Below are 18,683 nucleotides of genomic sequence, written 5' to 3' on the forward strand. Positions count from 1 at the left end.
ACACAGGGAGGGGCCCTGAGGGTTGGCCTGGGTCTTAACTGCCTGCTGGATACCACAGAGGACGTCCAGACCAGGGAGGAGTGGAAGTGACAAGTCTTGCCAGATACTTCTGCCGCTATGGCCTACTTCTAGGTTGGGAAACTGAGGCTGAACAGCACACCTGGGTGGGCTGAAAGCTATCAGTGGGGAGCCGGGTGCTGCGTTCCCATGGTCACAGATGACACACCTGCTTCTGTGTCCTAATTCTGAGCCCTTTCTCACCCTCCATACTACCCGCACACCACACCAGGGTCGCCCTGTCCTCTGGGGGTGTGCTGGGATGAATGCTCTGCTGTGGTATGCACAGACTGAGGGGCCCCCAGGCTGCATCTCTCGGAATGTCACTTCCCCCCTGCCTGTCACATGGAGATTGGCAGAGTAACTGGGCTCTCTGGGTGGCCATGAGGGATAAATGACAGTGTTCTAAAGGGCATGGCATAGGGTGCTGGGCCTGGAATACAGTGAATAAAACAGCTGCCGTTGAGTGGACTCTGACTCATGGTAACCCCCATGTGTGTCAGAGCAGAACTGCTCCACAGGGTTTTCAGTGGCTGTTTTTTTGGAAGTAGATTGCCAGGCCTTTCTTCCAAGGCACATCTGGGCAGCCACAAGCCACTAACCTTTTACCATTTGCATTGGGCATACAGTAAGTGTCCAATAAATGTTATCTGGTGGTGTTTTGGGGGAAGGAGGAATGCAGTGTTGCTGAGATGAGAACGTCCTGTAAGAGCCTTTGTTCTTTTTTTGTTTAGTTTTTTTTTCTTTTGAGGTGTAATTTACATACAATGAATTGCCCAGATCTTAAGTGCATTCCTTGATAAATTCTGACCAAAGCCACCACCTTAACCCATAGTCCTGTTAAGACACCGGTCACCTCAGACGTTTGCCACACGCCCCTTCCACGCCGTCCTCACCTCACTCCCTTGTGGACTTCCGCACCATTGCTCCCCGTTGCCTGTTCTAGAACTTCGGCTGAGCAGTGTTGTGCACCGTGTTTGCTTTTGAAGGATTCCTTCACTCAGCATGTTCTTGACATTTATGCACATGAATCCTGCTGTTGTTTTTAGGATGATAAAAGTAATTTATGCTGATTGTCAGCTCAAATATCACTGGAATGAACATGTGGAAACTATAGTTTTCCTGTAACTTTATCGCCTCCACCCCCAGAGGTGACCTCGTTTAACAGCGGCTGTACGTGCAGAGATTTCTTTCCCCCAGAAGAACTTGCCTGGTGGACCCTCTGGGGTAGTGGGGGGTGGGCCTGAACAGAGCCAGAGGGAGGCTTCAGAGGCTCTCGCCAGGCCATGCAAGACCTGCCTTACCTGTGAGTGTGTCTGCCCAGTGCTGGAAGGTGGCGGGGTGCCCCTGTCCTGGTCTAACCCCCTCGGTGTGGTGGGGCGGGAGGGGAAGAAAAGGAAGGGAGAACTTAATGAGGACTTGCCCCAGCTCAGGGTTGTAGCAGCCTGTGGGGTGGGTGGGAGGGTTTTGACATGCTGTAAACAAGGTGTGTGTCTGGCTCAGGACCTGGGAGTCAGTGTTTTTCCCTTTTCCTTTCTCCATCCTTTCTGTGTTCAGAAGGTAGAGCTGACCCTCACAGTGGTGCACTTGTGTTCTAGCCCTTTCCTGCTCCCAATGGGGGACAGTGTGCCATCCTTCCTGAAGGTTCTGTCCTGTGGAGGGGCCAGATCTCCACCTCAGAGGTGTCCCTGGCTGGCTGGGCTAGCTTAGAACAGCTGTTCCACTCCCCTGGATCCTGGGCATTGCAGAGACGGTGTGCCAATGGCAGCGGGCCTGGCCAGGCATATGATCCTTGGCACTGATAAGCACATGGCCTGGGCCTGCTGCCAGGGGCTGCCGGGTGCCAGGAGCTGGTGCCAGGCAGTGTCCTTGTTTGAGCCTGTAGGTGGCTTCTGCCAGGGCTGGGCACCAACCCCTGTACCTGGTGGGGCATTGAGCTGCCAGCTTCTTGAGCCAGCCCCTGGCCATGCTTCTGGTCACCTGGCACTGGCCCAGGCTGTGGCCTCTCAGGGTATGTGCCCACAGTTCCCACACCTGGCAGAGAAGAGCAATGCTTCTTGGGGTCCTGACCCTGACAGCGGGAGGGGTCCCTCACTTGGGGTGAGGATGAGCCCTCAGTTGCAAACGTGGTTGTTGCCTAACTGGGCCCAGCCTGGGAGTGGACAGTAGGCTGGGTGGCATCACTGCTTGCTGTGAACTCCCATGAGGCAGCTCTCTGTGCCCCACCCAGTGGAGGGCGCCTGGAGGCCCGGCCAGCCCTGCCAGCTTGGCAGAAAGGTCATCCGAGGAGGAGACTGTTACGTCCACCTCAGCCTGGGGACCTGCCGCAGGATCTGTCCCTTCCTGCTGGGAGATCTGGTCCAGTCCTTGCCTCACCCAGATCTGGTGACTGCTGGGCAAGGCTGGAGGAGCACGCCCATGCAGGCACTCCCCCCTCACTGAGCTGATGAGGGGTCATGCCTGGTTCAGAGTCTGGCCCAAGCTTAAGGCAGGGCCCCTGAGAGGCGCTGGCGAACACTCTGCCTGAGGAGGTGTGTGTTGACTGAGGACCTGAGGGGAGCTGGGGGGCAGGTTTGTCCAAAGGTGTTGCTGTTGTGTCTTGTCTGTCCCCCTCTGCCCATCTTCACAGGCGGGGCTTCGCTTCTTCTTGGCTACGCACCTCTCTGTCCTTCTGACTGACTCTAGCCTCACCGGGGGTGGGGTGCCTGGGCTCTGTGAACGGGCCTTAGCCCAGGCCCTAACCCTTTAAACATGGATGCTCAGGCTCTGGGCCTGCAGAGCTGGTTTCAGGGTCTCCTGGCTGTTGGTGGGTCCTTGGGTGCCCCTCCCCCGGTCACCCTCTTTGAGCGCACAGCTAGCACTGCAGCCTCGGGATACAGCTGGCAGGCCAGGCTGAGGCCTCCCAGCCACGGGTTGGCCGGCACCCCGGGTCTGGTCACATTCCTAAGGGACATGCTGGGCCTCCCTGGCCCTGGGGGTGGGGTAGGGGGTGGGGGTAGGTAGGGATGGGCTCTAGGCCTGCTCAGGCTGCCTCTTCCGCTTGCTGGCCCAGGGAGCCCAGGCTGGTCTGTATGGGGTGAAAGGAAGCAGAACCTCAGCCAATGCTCTGGGGGCGAGGGGCCCTCCGTCTGGCAGCAGCTGCCAGTAGCCTTGGTGGTTGGGGCAAGCCTGCAGGCAGCGAACCCTCCTGATAGAAGGGCCATGTGGCCCAGCAGAGCTGGGCAGGGGGCCGAGCCCTCAGGCGGGGAGGGGGTGGGAGAGGGCAGCAAGGAGCTCCAGGAAGGGAAGGGGGCTGGGAGCCAGAGGCGGTTGAGACTGGTTCTTAAAAATATCCCTTTGCACAATTGGCTCCAATTTTGACCTTTTGTTATGTAAATGTGGCTGGCTGGGAGGGCCCTGCCCAGGCCTCCTGTCACCAAGCCTGCCACCAGCTTCTCAGGCCTAGAGGGCCCCAGGGTACCCCAAGTCTCCTGTGGGGAAAGGAGGGTGAAGGCAGGGCCTGCCCACGTTCCTTGACATGATCTCCCCCAGTCCTGTGCCCTGCAGCCACTGATATTTGCCCAGTTGTCCCTGGTGTCCCAGCCAGAGGGTCCTGGAGGTGAGGGCTCCAAGGCTACCAGGCTAGATGCCATCCCCACTGTGATACCCATCTAGGTGACCGTGTCCCTCTTCTTCCCAGGTGACCAGGCATTGATGCACCCCCAGGGAGGCCGAGCGCTCAAGGAGGCCACCCCCACTGGCTGCTGCGCACATGGTTTCTGGGCCCCTGGCACTCCGGTAGGCCTGGTTGGGGGCAGCTGGCTGGGAAAGGGGCGTGAGGGAGGGCGGGTGTGGTCCTGCGCCTTCCCCCCGGGCCTGCAGGCAGCCCTGCACAGCTCTCCTGGCAGCCCCGCACAGCTCTGCTGGCCTCTGTGGGCAGCCCTGACTGCTGCTCCTTTGCATACCTCAGCCTGCAGCACAATGTGCCAGGCCCAGGGCAACATGAGGGGCCCTTTCATGCTTGTGTGGGAGCCACGCCCTAGGCTCTTTGTCTCTGCCTGACAGAGTAGGGGAGTTGGGAATAGAGGAAACCCAGTTTCCCTTGAGTCCATGGACGGTCCTGAGTTGCCTCAGGCTTGGCTAGCTGGCTGATGGCCTCTCCTGGGACCAGGGCGCTGCTGCCTCCTGCTGGTTGAGCTGTGTTACTTCTCAGGGCAGTGTGTACCCACGGCCCCACCTGGGATTGTTAGGGTTTCCCACTGTCTCTGCAAACAAGGGCAAATGTGGGGCAGGGGAGGGAGTTTGGGCCCTGGGCAGGGTTGGACGGCATGGCCCCTCCCAGGGCTCTGCTGGTGCAAGGCAGGACTGGGTATTCAGGGTAGGCCCTGGAGATCCAGGGTGGCAGCGAGGGTCAGAGAAGTTCAGGCACTTAGAAAGATGGGCCTTTGAGCGGAAAGATAAGGTGCCCTTGTCAGCTGTGTGGCATGGAAGGTGCGTCCTCCAAGAGGCCTTGCTACTCAGTTGTCAGGTAGCCATGAGTCAGGGAGGGCCTGGCACCCTGCCAGAAGGCTGCCTTCTCTGCCAGTCTCTTGCCTATGGACGTTGCCTGGGCGCTGCATGCCCTCATAGCCTGGACCCAGTGCCCTCTTTGCCGAGCTGTCGTCTCGCCAAGCGGTCCTTTGTGGCTCTGGACAGGGCACAAGAGTAGAACTGGGGGTGTGCTCCCTCAGCTGTGAGCTGGCTCAGGGTGCGAGGAGGGTTTTGAGCACCGTCCTAGGCACAGCCTTGGCCTCTTCCTTAGCATGTTTCCCTCCTCCCCAGGTGTCCTGGCCCTCTGCACTGGCCGAGCTGCTCTTGCTCTGCCTACTGTGGGTGCCCAGTCCTTGGTGGAGGGCCTTCTGCCCAGGCTGTGTGGGCGCTTGGTAAGGGTGGAAAGTGGGGACTCAGAGCCCCATCCCTGGGACCCACATGTTCACTGTTGCACCGGTGGCTCACAGTGTTTCCTATGGAGACCACAGATGCTTGTGTGTTTACTATTTAATGACTTCAATTACTGTCTGTGCCAGCCTTCTGGTGGAGGCCAGCTGGCCACAGTTCCCAGGCCCCAGTGGTGGCTGCCATTGAAAGGACCCAGGGCCCAGGTGGTGCCAGGGCCTTGGCTAGCCTAGCCTTCCCACCCAGCACCTGGAGGCCCCGGGCAGCTGGGGTAGCACTCCAACCTGCTCGAGGGCGGGCAGTGGCATGACTTCTGGCATATCTTAAAGCTTGGGGAGCCTGTAATGGCACCTTGGTGTAGAGCTGAGGTCACCCGTTGGGGGTGAAGTCGGCCAGCAGGCCTGCTTGGTTTGGCCCACACGGTAGTAAAATAAAAAATGGGTTTATTTAGCATTGGCAGATTTCACATGACAATCTGGTTTCTGGCTTGTCTTGAAAGCTGGGAAGATCAGGCCCTGTGGGGCTCCCTGGTGCTTGGGGACAGTCAGCTCCTGCAAGATGGGCTTCTGCACTCCTAGCCCCTGCCCCCCCGGTATGCTTTAGTTATTGGCTTTGGTCTCCTGCTGGCTCCTTTGGGCATTGGACTTGATGTCTTTTGGCGGGAGGAAGGACTTGGACTTGGAGCCGAATTCCAGCTCATTTCCCGACTTGGAGCCTGTGTGACCTTCCTTGCTCGCTGCCCTGTATTCGAGTCAGTGCAGACAGAGCTGGTGCTGGCGTGGTGGCAGGTGCCTAGCTCCTGCACAGCAAGGGCAGTAGTATTGCCTCCCTGTGTGCTGTGAGTGGGGTAGGGCTGGAGCCCCATGCAGTGCATGATTCGAGGTCAGGTCAGTGCGGAGGCCCCCCGAACACCCCACCTGCCTTAGGGCTTTTGTACTCGTGTCCTGCTAAGCTAACCCGTGCCTGCCTGTTCTCTGCCCACAGGTGGTGCGCGTGGGGAGGGCGCGGGGACATGGGGCCCGACATGGAGCTGCCCAGCCACTCAAAGCAGCTCCTGCTGCAGCTGAACCAGCAGAGGACCAAGGGCTTCCTGTGTGACGTCATCATCATGGTGGAGAACTCCATCTTCCGGGCCCACAAGAACGTCCTGGCCGCCAGCAGCATCTACTTCAAGTCGCTTGTGCTGCACGACAACCTCATCAACCTGGACACGGACATGGTCAGCTCCACGGTCTTCCAGCAGATCCTAGACTTCATCTACACGGGCAAGCTGCTGCCCAGCGACCAGCCGGCCGAGCCCAATTTTAGCACCCTCCTCACTGCCGCCAGCTACCTCCAGCTGCCCGAGTTGGCAGCTCTCTGCCGCCGAAGGCTAAAGCGGGCGGGCAAGCCCTTCGGCTCAGCCCGGGTGGGGGCCACTGGCATGGGGCGGCCCCCCCGCAGCCAGCGTCTTTCTACCGCCTCTGTCATCCAGGCCCGTTACCCAGGGCTCGGAGACGGGCGCAAGGGGGCCCACCCCCCTCAGGAGCTCCCCCAGGCCAAAGGCTCGGATGATGAGCTCTTCCTTGGCAGCTCCAACCAGGAGGGTGCTCACGCACTGGGCCGGGCACTGTGTCCGGCTGGTGGGGAGGCTGGCCTGGGCGGCTGCAGCAGCAGCACCAATGAGAGCAGTGGGGGCTGTGAGCAGGAGCTGGGCCTGGACCTGTCCAAGAAGAGCCCCCCTCTTCCCCCTGCCACGCCCGGCCCCCACCTCACGCCTGATGACCCGGCCCAACTCAGTGACAGTCAGCACGGCTCGCCCCCTACAGCCCCCGTCCCCTCCATCGCCAACAGTGCCTCTTATACTGAGCTGGGGGGTGCCCCTGAGGAGCCCATGGATCTGGAGGGGGCCGAGGACACCCCCCTGAGCCGACTGGAGGGGCCCAGCGCCCAACCCCGAAAGAGCCTGCGGCACTCGGCTCGAAAGAAGGAGTGGAGCAAGAAGGAGCCCTGTGCCCCCTTTGAACGAAAGGAGGTGGGGCCCAAAGGTACCTGCCCTGGGGAAGAGGGCGAGGGTCTTGGGGACAGGGTTCCCAATGGCGTCCTGGGCAGCGCAGGTGGCCCCAGCGGGCCTTACGGGGAGCCCCCGTACCCCTGCAAGGAGGAGGAGGAGAACGGCAAGGACGGGAGCGAGGACAGTGGGCAGAGTGGCAGTGAGGGGGGCAGTGGCCCTGCTGGTGCTCACTACCTGTACCGGCCTGAGGGCTATGAGACGGTGTCCTACGGGGACAACCTGTACGTGTGCATCCCCTGCGCCAAGGGCTTCCCCAGCTCTGAGCAGCTCAATGCCCATGTGGAGACCCACACAGAGGAGGAGCTGTTCATCAAAGAGGAGGGCGCCTATGAGACGGGCAGCGGGGGCGCAGAGGAGGAGGCCGAGGACCTGTCAGCACCCAGCGCGGCCTACGCGGCCGAGCCCCGGCCCTTCAAGTGCTCCGTGTGTGAGAAGACCTACAAGGACCCGGCCACGCTGCGGCAGCACGAGAAGACGCACTGGCTGACGCGGCCCTTCCCCTGCAACATCTGTGGCAAGATGTTCACGCAGCGCGGCACCATGACCCGCCACATGCGCAGCCACCTGGGCCTGAAGCCCTTTGCCTGTGACGAGTGTGGCATGCGCTTCACCCGCCAGTACCGCCTCACCGAGCACATGCGCGTGCACTCGGGCGAGAAGCCCTACGAGTGCCAGCTCTGTGGGGGCAAGTTCACCCAGCAGCGCAACCTCATCAGCCACCTGCGCATGCACACCTCCCCCTCCTAGAAGCCAAAGACCGTCGGCCCGCTGCCCGCCCGCTGTGAGCCAGCACCGGTGGCCTCCGAAGACTCGCCACGGGGGAGCCGCCGGAAAGGAAGCCGAGGGCAAAGTGGGGCGGGTGTCCGGTGGGGCTCTGGGCGCAGTCCCTCCCCGCCCCGCCCCCCCCCAAGAGCTTTAATGGACAGTGTATACCAAGGGAAGCAAAGAAGGGACGCTGATGGAACCACGCCCAGCGAGTCAGTCTACCTCCCCTCCCGCCCTGGTCACACTGTGGCCCGGCTGCTCTCCTGCCTCGGGTTTGGAGAAGGGCTGTGTGCGGGGAGGGCCTCCCTCCGTCCTGGGGCTGCCTGTGGCTGGGTGGTGTCTGTGCTGAGGCTGGGTCCCTGGCCCAGGGAGCCGGTGCTAGAGGGAAGCGCTCTCCCTTCCTGGAGCCAGGAGCACCCTGCCCACTGGCCCTGGGATAGTCAGGGTGACCCTGCCTACCTCTCTACAACTAAAGAGCCCTCTGGGGCTGGGTTGCTGTTATTCCTACTGAGCTATTCCTTTTCCCTTTTTAATTTTGTTTTTTTTAAACCAAAACAGACAATAGTTTATTTTCTTCCAGGGCCCCTCCCTGCCCCCAGCCCCCAGGGCTGAACCTGGGTCTGCAGCTGGAATGTAACAGGGGCAGCTGCCCCTTCCTCTCCCCCCCGCCCCCCCTTTTCGTGGTAGGGCAAATCGGGAGCCCCCCCCCCAGGCCCCAGAAGCCCTTCTTGCCCAAAGGCTTCCCTGGAGCCCCAGGCCCTGCCTCAGCCGCCTTGGGAGAGAGTGTTTTTCCTATAGTTTCCAAGGAATATTCTTTGTTTAGAGGTACTTGTTTTTTATTAAGAGAAAAACCAGTGTAACGTTTATGTGAATGTTTGAACTGGAAAGTCCGGGGTTAATGGGGGGTGGGCGTGGGTAGGCTGGACTTGGTACCGAGTCCTTGGTACTCTTGTTTTTTATTTTCTCTGTGTGTGTGTGTGTGTGTGTGAGTGAGTGAGAGAGAGAGATGTGCGGCCAGAGTGGACAGATACTTCGCTTTCCTTCCTCACTGAACAAGGTGGAGAGACTTCTGACCTTTTGCTACCTCTTGAATCCACTAGAACAATGTGTTGGTGACTGGCTGTGGAGGCCATGACTCTTGTGTTCCTCCTGTTAGTGCACTGGAGCCACCTGGCCTCCAACCAGGAAGGCCTGGGATTGGTCAGAGCAAGGGGAGCGCGGGCCGATGGTCTCTGGGTGTAGGTTTCTGCAGTGTCACAGGCTTTCTGTGCACCCGTTTCTCCAAGCGCTTTGAGCCATGTCCACCTCGAGGGTGTTGACGTGCTACTGAGTGGGAAGGGCATCCACTCCATGAGCGCAGAGTGGGACCAGGTGCCACACCTTAGAGAGCACAGAGCGTGAGGCCCCGCTCCGCAGGCCCAGCCGGCCCTGCAAGAGTTTGAGCAGCGATGTGCAGGGTGGGGTCTGCGACCAAAGTGAGGTGTGCAGTCAGGGGTGGTGGGGAGAACCTGCAGGCTCTGTTGAGGTGAGGACAGGAAGCTGCCCCATAGTCACTCATCTGGCGGGGGGGAGTGGGGTCCCGCCCTTGCCTCTCGCAGTTCCCCTTGGGCTTTCTCAGCCTCTTCGCGGGCCGGGATGCCTGCGCAGGCCCAGTGGCCACCCCTCCTCCACACGCAGTTCTCGGCTGCTGGAGACGGGCGGCCAGCCTGCACTCTCTCCATTTTCCTTTTCTCTCTTTTTTTTCTTTTTCCTTTCTATTTTAAGTTCAGACCAAAAAACTCCGGAGTCATCCCTCCACCGACCCCCTCCACCCTTCAAAAGAGCCTCCAGCTGAAACGGAGCCTGAGTTCAGGGACCTCAGTGGCGAGCGGCGGGTCAGGGGTGCAGTGCGTGGCCCCACGGGCTCCGGGCTGAGCTCTCAGAGCCCCGAGCCGGCTCTTGTCCCCTCCAGGTGGGACACGGGGAACTGGGTCTCGGGTCCCGGCACGGGCGGGCAAGGATCTGGGTGGAGCATATCCTTCCGCTGCCGCCCCGGCCTCTGCCGGTCAGCACTTAAGCCACGTGACACAAAGTCTGTACGTACAAGGATTGTACGCAGGACCGGGTGCTCGCCCGCCCGGCCGGGGCCGCGCACTGCCAGGCGACTGGTGAGAGCAGGCGACTCATTCGCAGAACTTCAGGGACGGGGAGCAGAGCCCCCTTCACTCTACGACGTCTGTGCGACATAGTATTGTACCCACCTTAGTATTGTACCGAGCCTTTTCTGTATTTTAATGAGAAAGCAAAACACTAGTTTCATATTTAAGATTTCAAGGGTTTGTGGGGGTGGGGCGGGATGAACACAACACTTCATTTTGTCGTTTCCCTTTGATCATGTTGAGTGTGTGCCTGTGAGTGTGTGCGTGGAGATATGTTAGAGCCTCACGAGGACACTGGGCCGTTGGAGGCCAAGGGCGGCTTACACTTCTCTTCTTTAGTCACTTAATTCCTGAATGTTTCGGAAAAACAGGAAACAGAAAGTAGCAGATGTCATGTAGGAAAGAGAGGATTTAAAAAAAAAAAAAAAAAAAAAGCTCATACCCAAATTCACAAAACCTATTTTTTAAACCAAAGCACATTTTGAATGCGAATGGAACCTCAGTGGGCTCAGAAAAAAGATACTAATATATTTATCTCATTGTTTACATAAACTTTTACAGTTTCAGACCTCAGCAGCTGTAAGGCCAGTCCCAGTGAAGCCTCACCTTTTGCCGGAGGCCCTGAGGTGCCCCTGGACGGCTCATGGGCAGAGAGGCGACCCTGGGGGCCTGTGGAGTGGGCAGAAGCGTCCAGGAGTCGCCTGAGCCCTCATCCCCAGCCCAGGGCTGCTCCAAGCCCAGATGGCACCAAAGAGCTCGCCCGTGCTAACCAGTCCCTACGGCCTCCTGGTGGGACTGTGGCACCCTGGCCCTCTGGCGCGGAAGGGGTGGCTATCAGCTCTGGCCACAGGACCCAAGTCCGACCTTGGGCCTTGGGAGGGAGACGAGTCCTTCCTGCCTCTCTGCCCGCTGCTCTCAGGTGGGCTGATGCGAGGGTCCGCCTCAAGCCAAAAAGCCAGGACCTTTGCACAGCTCAGCCGACTCCAGCTAGTCCCCATCTCGGGGACCCCACGGGCAGCATAAGGGGCTGGCTGGGCCTGGCCCTTACCTTCAGACGGTGCAAACACTCTTAACAGTGTTGTTTTTGTATCAATATGTTTGTGCAGTGATGAATGTATTTATTTCTCAGACTTGGGGCGCGAGGCAGGCCGGGCTCTGCCACTTCCCGCTCCCGCCAGACCGAGCCTGCAAGGGCTCCTCCAGGTTTGCAAAAAAGGAACCAAGACAGGACGGACCTTTACGCAACCGAGACTCTCAGAGACCGCAGCATAGCCATACACCTCAGCCTGGGAACCGAACAGTCAGACTGCTGACCTCCATGTCCTCACGCAGCGTGTGTGTCCCGTCGTCTACCCCTGGGCTGGGCCACCCTGTCCGCCCGAGTCTGTGTTCACTGAACCTCAGGTTGCCGGCAGGAGTGTAACCTGGGCTGGCAGGCCAGGCCAGCAGGCCAGGCCAACAGGCCCCACCTGCTCTGCCCATGACTGTCCAGAGTTGGGGCGAGGCCTGGGCAGCAGGGAGGGCAGGGCTAGGGCTCAGGGAAGAGGAGGCTGCGTCTGTCCTGTCCCTGATGCTCTGGGACAAAAGAGGAAGGTGGAGTCAGAAGTCTCAGCCGGCCGTGCCTCCCCGAAAGGACCAAGGCCCTCGCTGGTGTCCCAAGTCCCGTGAATCTGATGCTAGGAGTGAGGTGGGAGGGGCCCAGCTGGAGCCTCAGTCTGACATTCCAAAGTGGGTGGGCGTGAGCTGTGAGAGTTGAGGCTGCCCAGGACCCCTTCCTAGGAACCCCAGCTTCAGTCACCCCACTATTTTACCAGGAGCCCCCCTACCTCACCTGCTATTTATTCTGTAATTTATTGACCTCAGATGCTGCACCACAGACCTCACCTGGGACAGGGAGGCTCCCAGGCCCCCCCCCACTAGGCGGGGCCCCATGGGGCCAGGTGCTGAGGGGAGCTTCTCTGTACCCCACCCATCACTGCTCTCCCCCACCAGGGGGCCCCAGGTTGGGAACAGACCCATTCACAAATACCTCGAGGGGGACGGGGTGGGCTTACAGCTGTTCTGTTTAATTGGAGCCGGAAAAGGAGTCAAGTCCTCCTTCTCCGGATGGTTCCCAGGAAGGGGGAGGGGCGCCCCAACTCGCACTCCTGTACTGGCCTCCGCCGCTGTCAGTCATCACGTCGAGTTCACGTCCCTGGAGTGTTTGGATACATTCAGGTCAGAGCTGCACCGCAGCTCCCCCCACGTCATAGAAAAGCAATTCTCCGACGACTGATCTCTCCCTCAGAAGCGTGCAGTCTTAATGTACAGTGACGAGAAACTGTTATTTTATGATCTTTTCATTAAAAGCTTGATTGAAAACTAGCTTGTGTTGGGCATCTGTGTTCTCCTGTGGCTCTTTTACACACTGCTTTGGAGGTCGGAGCCCGGACGGGGCGGATTTCAGAGAGGGTGGAGCCTGGTCCTGGGCCTCGGTCCTGGGAACTCGCACCTTGGTGTCCGCATCGTTTTGGGCAGTGTTGGGCTGAGTTGGCTGGGGACGTTTAGTTAGCAGTGGCTCTGTAGACTGTTGTGGAGTAGATCTGGTGACTGGGATGAGAGGGAAATGTCCTAGGCTGGTCAATGCCCAGGACCCTCTGTTAGAGAAGCAGGTTTGGGGTTCAGGAAGGGCTGGAGGCAGAGGGAGGGCTGTTTTCTGCCCATGGCTCCTTCCTGCTTTTTGGCCTTAAGGTGTGGGAGGGAAGAAGGAAGGGAAGGTAACCACAGACTCCAGGGTCAGGGGGTAGTGGATATGGCTCTGGAGGACTGTCTCTTCCAGCCACCTGGGGTGGGAATCCCAGAATGACTGCAGACCCAGGAGGAGGAGTGGGGTTGGAGCCAGCTAAATGGCCAGCTAACTTTGCTCCCCGGCACTGTGGACTGTAGACCTGCGTAGTGGTTCCAGGACAGCCACAGATGAGCCTGGTGACCCAGATCTACTCCAGAAGAGCACGGGCGTCGCGACTGACTCTTGGTAAGTTCTGTTTAGTGGTTTTAATTTTTTTTTGTTTTATCAAGGTAAAACCTGAGCTTAGCTTAGACAATCACATGGCTTAAAACAAAAATCTCTTGTCCACCAGCCCACGTCATGTTTATGTGCAGCCCGCTTTAACTTGTGGCACTTTCTAGTGCCTTTGTCTCCAGGTTTCTAAATAATATTTTTATACTGCTGATTTTTATTCATCCTTTTGAGTTTGTGGGTTTATAATAGATGAGGATTTTAGTTCCTGTGTAACCTCTTCTCCTTGCCTTATATTCCCAAAATTACCAGGACATTTAGTTTAATCTAGGGGTGGGCAGAGTCTCCCTGTAGAGTAGCTGGATAGTAAATAACTTAGGCTTTTCAGGCCATATGGACTGTGTGGTAGCTTCTCAACTCTGCTGTCAGAGTGCAAAAGTAGCCGTCAACAATTTGTGAATGCGTGGGTGAGGCTGTGTTCCAGTAAAGCTTCATTTACAAAAATTAGGGCAGGGTAGTTTGCCAATCCATACTCATTGTTATCACTATGTAAATGTTGACTGCTGAACCAGATGGTGTCCTGGGCCTTCATCTACTTTGTGTGTGTGGGTAATTTGTTGTTTTTCTTGAGGTTAATAATTATTTTTTCAATTGCTTAGTTTGAATCTCTGTCTTTCACACAACTCTGTAAAATGCCTCCCAGGACAGTTTTCAATGCAGATGTGCCAGGTAGTCATCTGTTGTGTTACTTTTTTCCTGGGGACATCCTTCCCGGAGCCTGCTGTAGTCCTGCACATATAGCGGCTGGAGTTCTTCCTGACTTTGTCCTGTACGAGAAGCCCTGTTTGCTGGCCCCATGTGCTCTCTTTGTTGGATTACCTACTCATTTTGCCAGGACATTCCCTCCAGCACCACCCTGAGAAAGAAGACACAGTAAAAAAAAATTTTCTGAGCCTTTGATTGTTGAAAATGTCTTTAAAGGACACCGAATTGATAGTTGGGCTGGGTATAGAGCTGTAGGTTGAGTATCATTTTCCCTCTCAATTTCGAAGGTATTGCACCATTGCTTCCACCTTCCAGTGCGATGAGAAAGAAGTCCAGCTTCCTTCTGAGTCTTGTCTTTTGTATGCAGCTGATTTCCTCTCTGGATGCTTTTAGGATCATCTCTTTATTTTAGATGGCTTCTCCATTCCTTGAACTAAGCACTTGATGGTTTCACTCTGGAGACTCATTCCCTTCACTGAACTCTTACTGGTTTTTAAAACATTTCAGCCATTATATTGAATTTCCAAGAACCTTTTATCTGTTTGTTTCTCGATCATTGTGTTTTGTTCTTTTTTCACGGATGCGATCTGTTGTCTGTCTAAGGATATTTTAGTTTTTGACATTTTCTTCTGTTCCCTTCATTGTTTCTAGTTTCCTCTTAGATCCCCCTTTTCAGTTTGTTTTTATCTTTTCCTGCAATTTTAGAGGTGTTCCTCAAATGTCAGGTGATTTTGACAGTTCATTCATATTTAAGGAGACCCTGAAAAGCTTCTGGAAACCAACCAACCACTTAAGATGTGTACATTTCATTGCACTCGTCTTTGCAAGGTGGGTGGAGGGAAATAAACATAACACTTTCACGCATGTTAAATGGGCCACAGTGTTTGCAACAGAGGGCCTCATTATGGGAAACCAGTCAGGAACATATAAGCACGAGAGCCCTGAAGAACACTCTAGATAGAGATGAGGGTGATTGAGATACTGCACTGCAGCCTGAGCTTAAGTCAGGGGTAGGTTAGGGAGTGCACTACCTGTCTGCCAGTTTGTCGTACTGTAGTGGCTTGCATGTTGCTGTGATGCTGGGAGCTATGCCACCAGTATTTCAAGTACCAGCAGGGTCACCCGAGAGTGGACAAGTGTCAGCAGAGCTTCCAGACTAAAACAGACTAGGAAAGAAGGCCTAGTGATCTGCTTCTGAAAATTAGCCAGTGAAAACTACAGATCACAACAGAATATTTTCCAATACAGTGCTGGAAGATGAGCCCCTTAGCTTGGGAGGCACTCAGAATACCCAGTGGCTGCAACAATGAACTCGAGCATACCAACGATTGTGAAAATGGTGCATGACCGGGCAACATTTTGTTCTGTTCTTTTGTACATGGGGCTGCCATGAGTCAGAGCCAGCTCGATGGCTACTGGCAACAACAGGTTAGGGAGTAAATCTATAGTTAAAGATCAATGAGAAGTTTTGAGCTGTAGACCCTCAGCTTCCATTAAGAATGCGTTTTATTTTTTTGCACTACCTGGGGGCTCCCTACTACTCTTTCCCAAAGGTGTTTGAGGTAGGTGGCAGTAAAGGATTTCTGTGTTGTGGAGAATGTTTGAGCCAAGAAAAAGCACAGGGATACGAAAAGCTTTGCTGCCACATAGCCAGAAATGGTGACTGAGCATCATATTTGGCTCTGTGTTCCCTGGTGTTCAAAAAAAAAAAAAAAACCGGAAAAGTGGGGAGAAGAAGAGGGAGAGAGGTAGAGAAGAAAAGGTCAGGGGGAATGTGAATTAGAGGTGGTTTCCGCCTTCACGTGTAATGATGTGTCATGATTTCAACAACACGAAGGCTTTGCCCGATGCTAAATATTTCAACGACTGTTTCCCTTGGTCCCTCGTAGGAGCACACTTACCAAGTCGCACAGCAAATGCAGAAGGAAGCTTGTGAATGGCTCTTTCCCAAAGTGACCCGCACCGAACGCCAGTCATGTCGTTAAAGGGTCTCCGATGTTGTGCTGCAAAATGTGATTGTGATTGTGGGGTGCTGCCCCCCTCCACGGGGTGCCAAGTCCCTTTCCACAGTCTAAGAGTGGTGGACGTGAGGAAAGCCTAAGCTCGAGCAACCCCTACTGTGGCCCTGAGGTCCCCTTTTTGGGCAGCTGGTTGGTGCTTGTCTGTCCACCTAGCCCAGGTGGCCTTGCCAAAGCTCTAGGCCTCAGGGAAGAAGGGCTGGGGCCACCAAAACTGCTCACTGAAGGGGAGGTCACTAGTGCATGGAGTCCGAGGGGTGGAGAACAGGGTGGAGGAAGGGCATTCTAGGCCAGGAGACACACGTCCACAGATCAGGGTGCAGAACCTGCACTGCCAGGGGCCAAGGAGGCTGCAAATAGCCCGGAGTGTGGGAGGCCTCCCGCATTGTACTGCCCATCCCCCAAAGGAAGCCTCTGCTTTAGGAGCCCAACGGCAGTGGTGAGGGCCTGCTTCTTAGGAAAGAACCCTCAGCAGGCGTTGGCAGGAGGCCAGCCTATCCACCCACCAGGTAGGGGCCTGGGGAAGATCCTTAGGATAAGTGGGGCAGAGATGCTGGAAGGCCGAGCCCTTAGCCATCCTGTGCCCCCTACCCAGAGTGGCCTAGCCTCGGGCAGTGCCACCAACACCCTTCACCCAGTGTTACGACTCTCACAGCCCTGGAAGGAAAACTTCAGCTTCAAACAACTTTGGTATCAACCGAATTTTTCTTTAAATGGTTGTAAAAAATATATAATACAACATTTGCTAATTCAGGGTTTTTCATGTGCACAATTTAGTAACACCAGTTACGTTAATCACGTTGTGCAACCACTGCCGATACCTGTTGCCAGATCTTCTATCACCATAAGCAGAAACTCAGTCTTTACTAAATGGTGACATCCCTGCCCCCTCTCACCTGGCCCTGCTAACGACTAATAAACTTGGTCTCTCGGCATTTGCCTCTTCTAGATAGCTCATATAAGTGGCATCATGTAGTATTTGTCCTTTTGTGATTGATATACTTAGCATGATGTTTTAGAGGTCCATCCATGTCGTAGCATGTATCGGGACTTTATTTCTCCTTCTGGCTGAGTGTATTCCACATTTTGTTTTTACCTGTTCATCTGTGGATGGACGCTTGGGTGTTTCCACATTTTGGCTATTGTGAATAGCGCCGCGATGAAGGTTGGCGTACATTCAAGTCCTTTTTGGCAACAGCTAGCAAAGCTAATGGTCTGTGGGCCTCCCTGAAGTGCGACCTGGCCCAGCATAGAGGAGGGGGGGACTCATCGTAGCTTTTTGGGGTCGGAAAGGGATGCATCTAGGTCATCACCAAGGAGCCCAAACATCAGACCGTGTTGTGTCCCGAGTCTCGAACTTGTTGCATGAAGGAAACAGTGCATGAAATTCCTGGGATCCCAGACGCCCAGGGAAGAGACGGGCAGATAAATCACAGCAGTCGTGGTGACAAACAGCCAGCCACTGCCCCAGGTGCTGAACAGAGTAACTAGTTCAGCTACCTCAGTACTGCTGCTCTGAGGTGCTAACTGAACCAGTGGCTGTCCGGTCAACTCCAACTCATGGCGACCTCACGTGTGTCAGTGAGTAAAATCGTGCTTCATAGCGTTTTCAGTGGCTGATTTTTTGGAAGTAGATTGCCGGGCCTTTCTTCCCAGGCACCTCTGGGTGGACTCCAACCGCCAAACTTTTGGTTAGCAGTGAGTGTGTTAATGATTTGCACCACCCAGGGACTCCGTTTAGTATTAACATGCCCGATTTGCCTGCAGTGGAACTCACCCCAGCTCTCACAGGTGGGGTTTAGAGCACCTGACAGATTCTGTGGTAGGGGAGATGATCACGGGGTTCACAGAGGCTTCCACAGCTCTGTCTGGAGGGTGAGAGAGGGGGTCGGGCAACTGCTTCTAGTCACGCCCTAGGTTTCAACCAGGTGAAATGGTCTGTGAGGTGTGGGAGACAGTGAAACAGGTTGCCTGCAGCCAGAAGCAAGAGGGAGTGGCAGGAGGCAAGGAGAGGGCCCTGCTGTGGCCTGAGGGCTGTGGAGGCCAAATTGAGGAGCTGGGCTTAATCCTGAGGGTGCTGCAGCCTTGCGCGGAACTTCCCCATGACTGCCACCAAGTGTGGGGACTCTGCCCTGGAGGCCCATCCAGGGTGGGCTGTGAAGCCACCAGGCCAGTCAGGAGGCAGTGGGCAGTGCAGGGAGAGGGAGCACAGAGAGCCATCTCGGGGATTCTAGGCCCTCGGTGGGGTGGGGGGTGCTCCCACTGGCCCCTGCGCCCTGTGTCCGAGGGAGCGATGCCTCCGGGCTGAGGGGTGCCTTTCCCTCCCGCAGGCACCAGTGGCTCTGGCCTCCAGGCTCAGCCTCACTTGGGCACCAGCTCTGCCTCCAGCCACACCTGCCTCCAGCTCACCAATGTGTGAGTCCGCCAGCCAACAGCCAGACTTCTTCCCAGCAGTCAGCTGCCTTGGGATCTTTGCTTGCCGGCTGGTGTCTGAGTCTCCTGGTACTGCTGTAATGAAAACACTGTGGCGGCTTTAAAGAACAGGAACTTATTTTCTCACAGTTCAGGAGGCTGGAAGTCTGAATTTAGGGCACCAGCTCTAGGGGAAGGCTCTCTCTCTCTCCTATGGGGAAGGTCCTTTTCTTTTTCAGCTTCTGTAGCCCTAGAGTTCCTTGGGTCCTTGGCGATCTCCATATGGCATCTGTCCTCCCACATTAGTGTTGGTGCTTGTTTCTCTGTCTCTGCTCCTCCTTGTATCACTCAGAAGTGATAGGTTTAGGACACGCCCAACACTGATACGGCCTCGTTAACATAACAAAGAAAACCCTATTCCTCCAAAAGAATTACAGCCACAGATACAGAGGTTAGGACTCCAACATACATTTATGGGTATAATTCGATCCAGAACAGTGCGTGTCCCTGTTCCGGTCAGTCTTCAAGCCTCTGTGCCCCCAGTGCTTCTCACCATGGTCCAC

At 56.1% G+C, this 18,683-nt stretch overlaps 1 protein-coding gene across 2 annotated transcripts in view; it reads left to right on the top strand.

Annotated features, from left to right (window-relative positions):
• The window catches only part of HIC2 (HIC ZBTB transcriptional repressor 2), a 34,945-nt gene extending 17,655 nt beyond the window's left edge, over positions 1-17,290 (top strand). For both annotated transcript variants that reach the window (XM_064272360.1, XM_064272359.1), the window contains 2 exons: positions 3,737-3,834; positions 5,956-17,290. In XM_064272360.1, the coding sequence (XP_064128430.1) occupies positions 3,809-3,834; positions 5,956-7,771 (1,842 nt within the window). In that variant the 5' untranslated portion in view covers positions 3,737-3,808 and the 3' untranslated portion in view covers positions 7,772-17,290. The remainder of the gene's footprint in view (positions 1-3,736; positions 3,835-5,955) is intronic.
• The last annotated feature ends 1,393 nt before the right edge of the window (positions 17,291-18,683 follow it).

Source organism: Loxodonta africana, chromosome 19 (assembly GCF_030014295.1).
Source record: "Loxodonta africana isolate mLoxAfr1 chromosome 19, mLoxAfr1.hap2, whole genome shotgun sequence".
Lineage (NCBI taxonomy): Eukaryota > Metazoa > Chordata > Mammalia > Proboscidea > Elephantidae > Loxodonta > Loxodonta africana.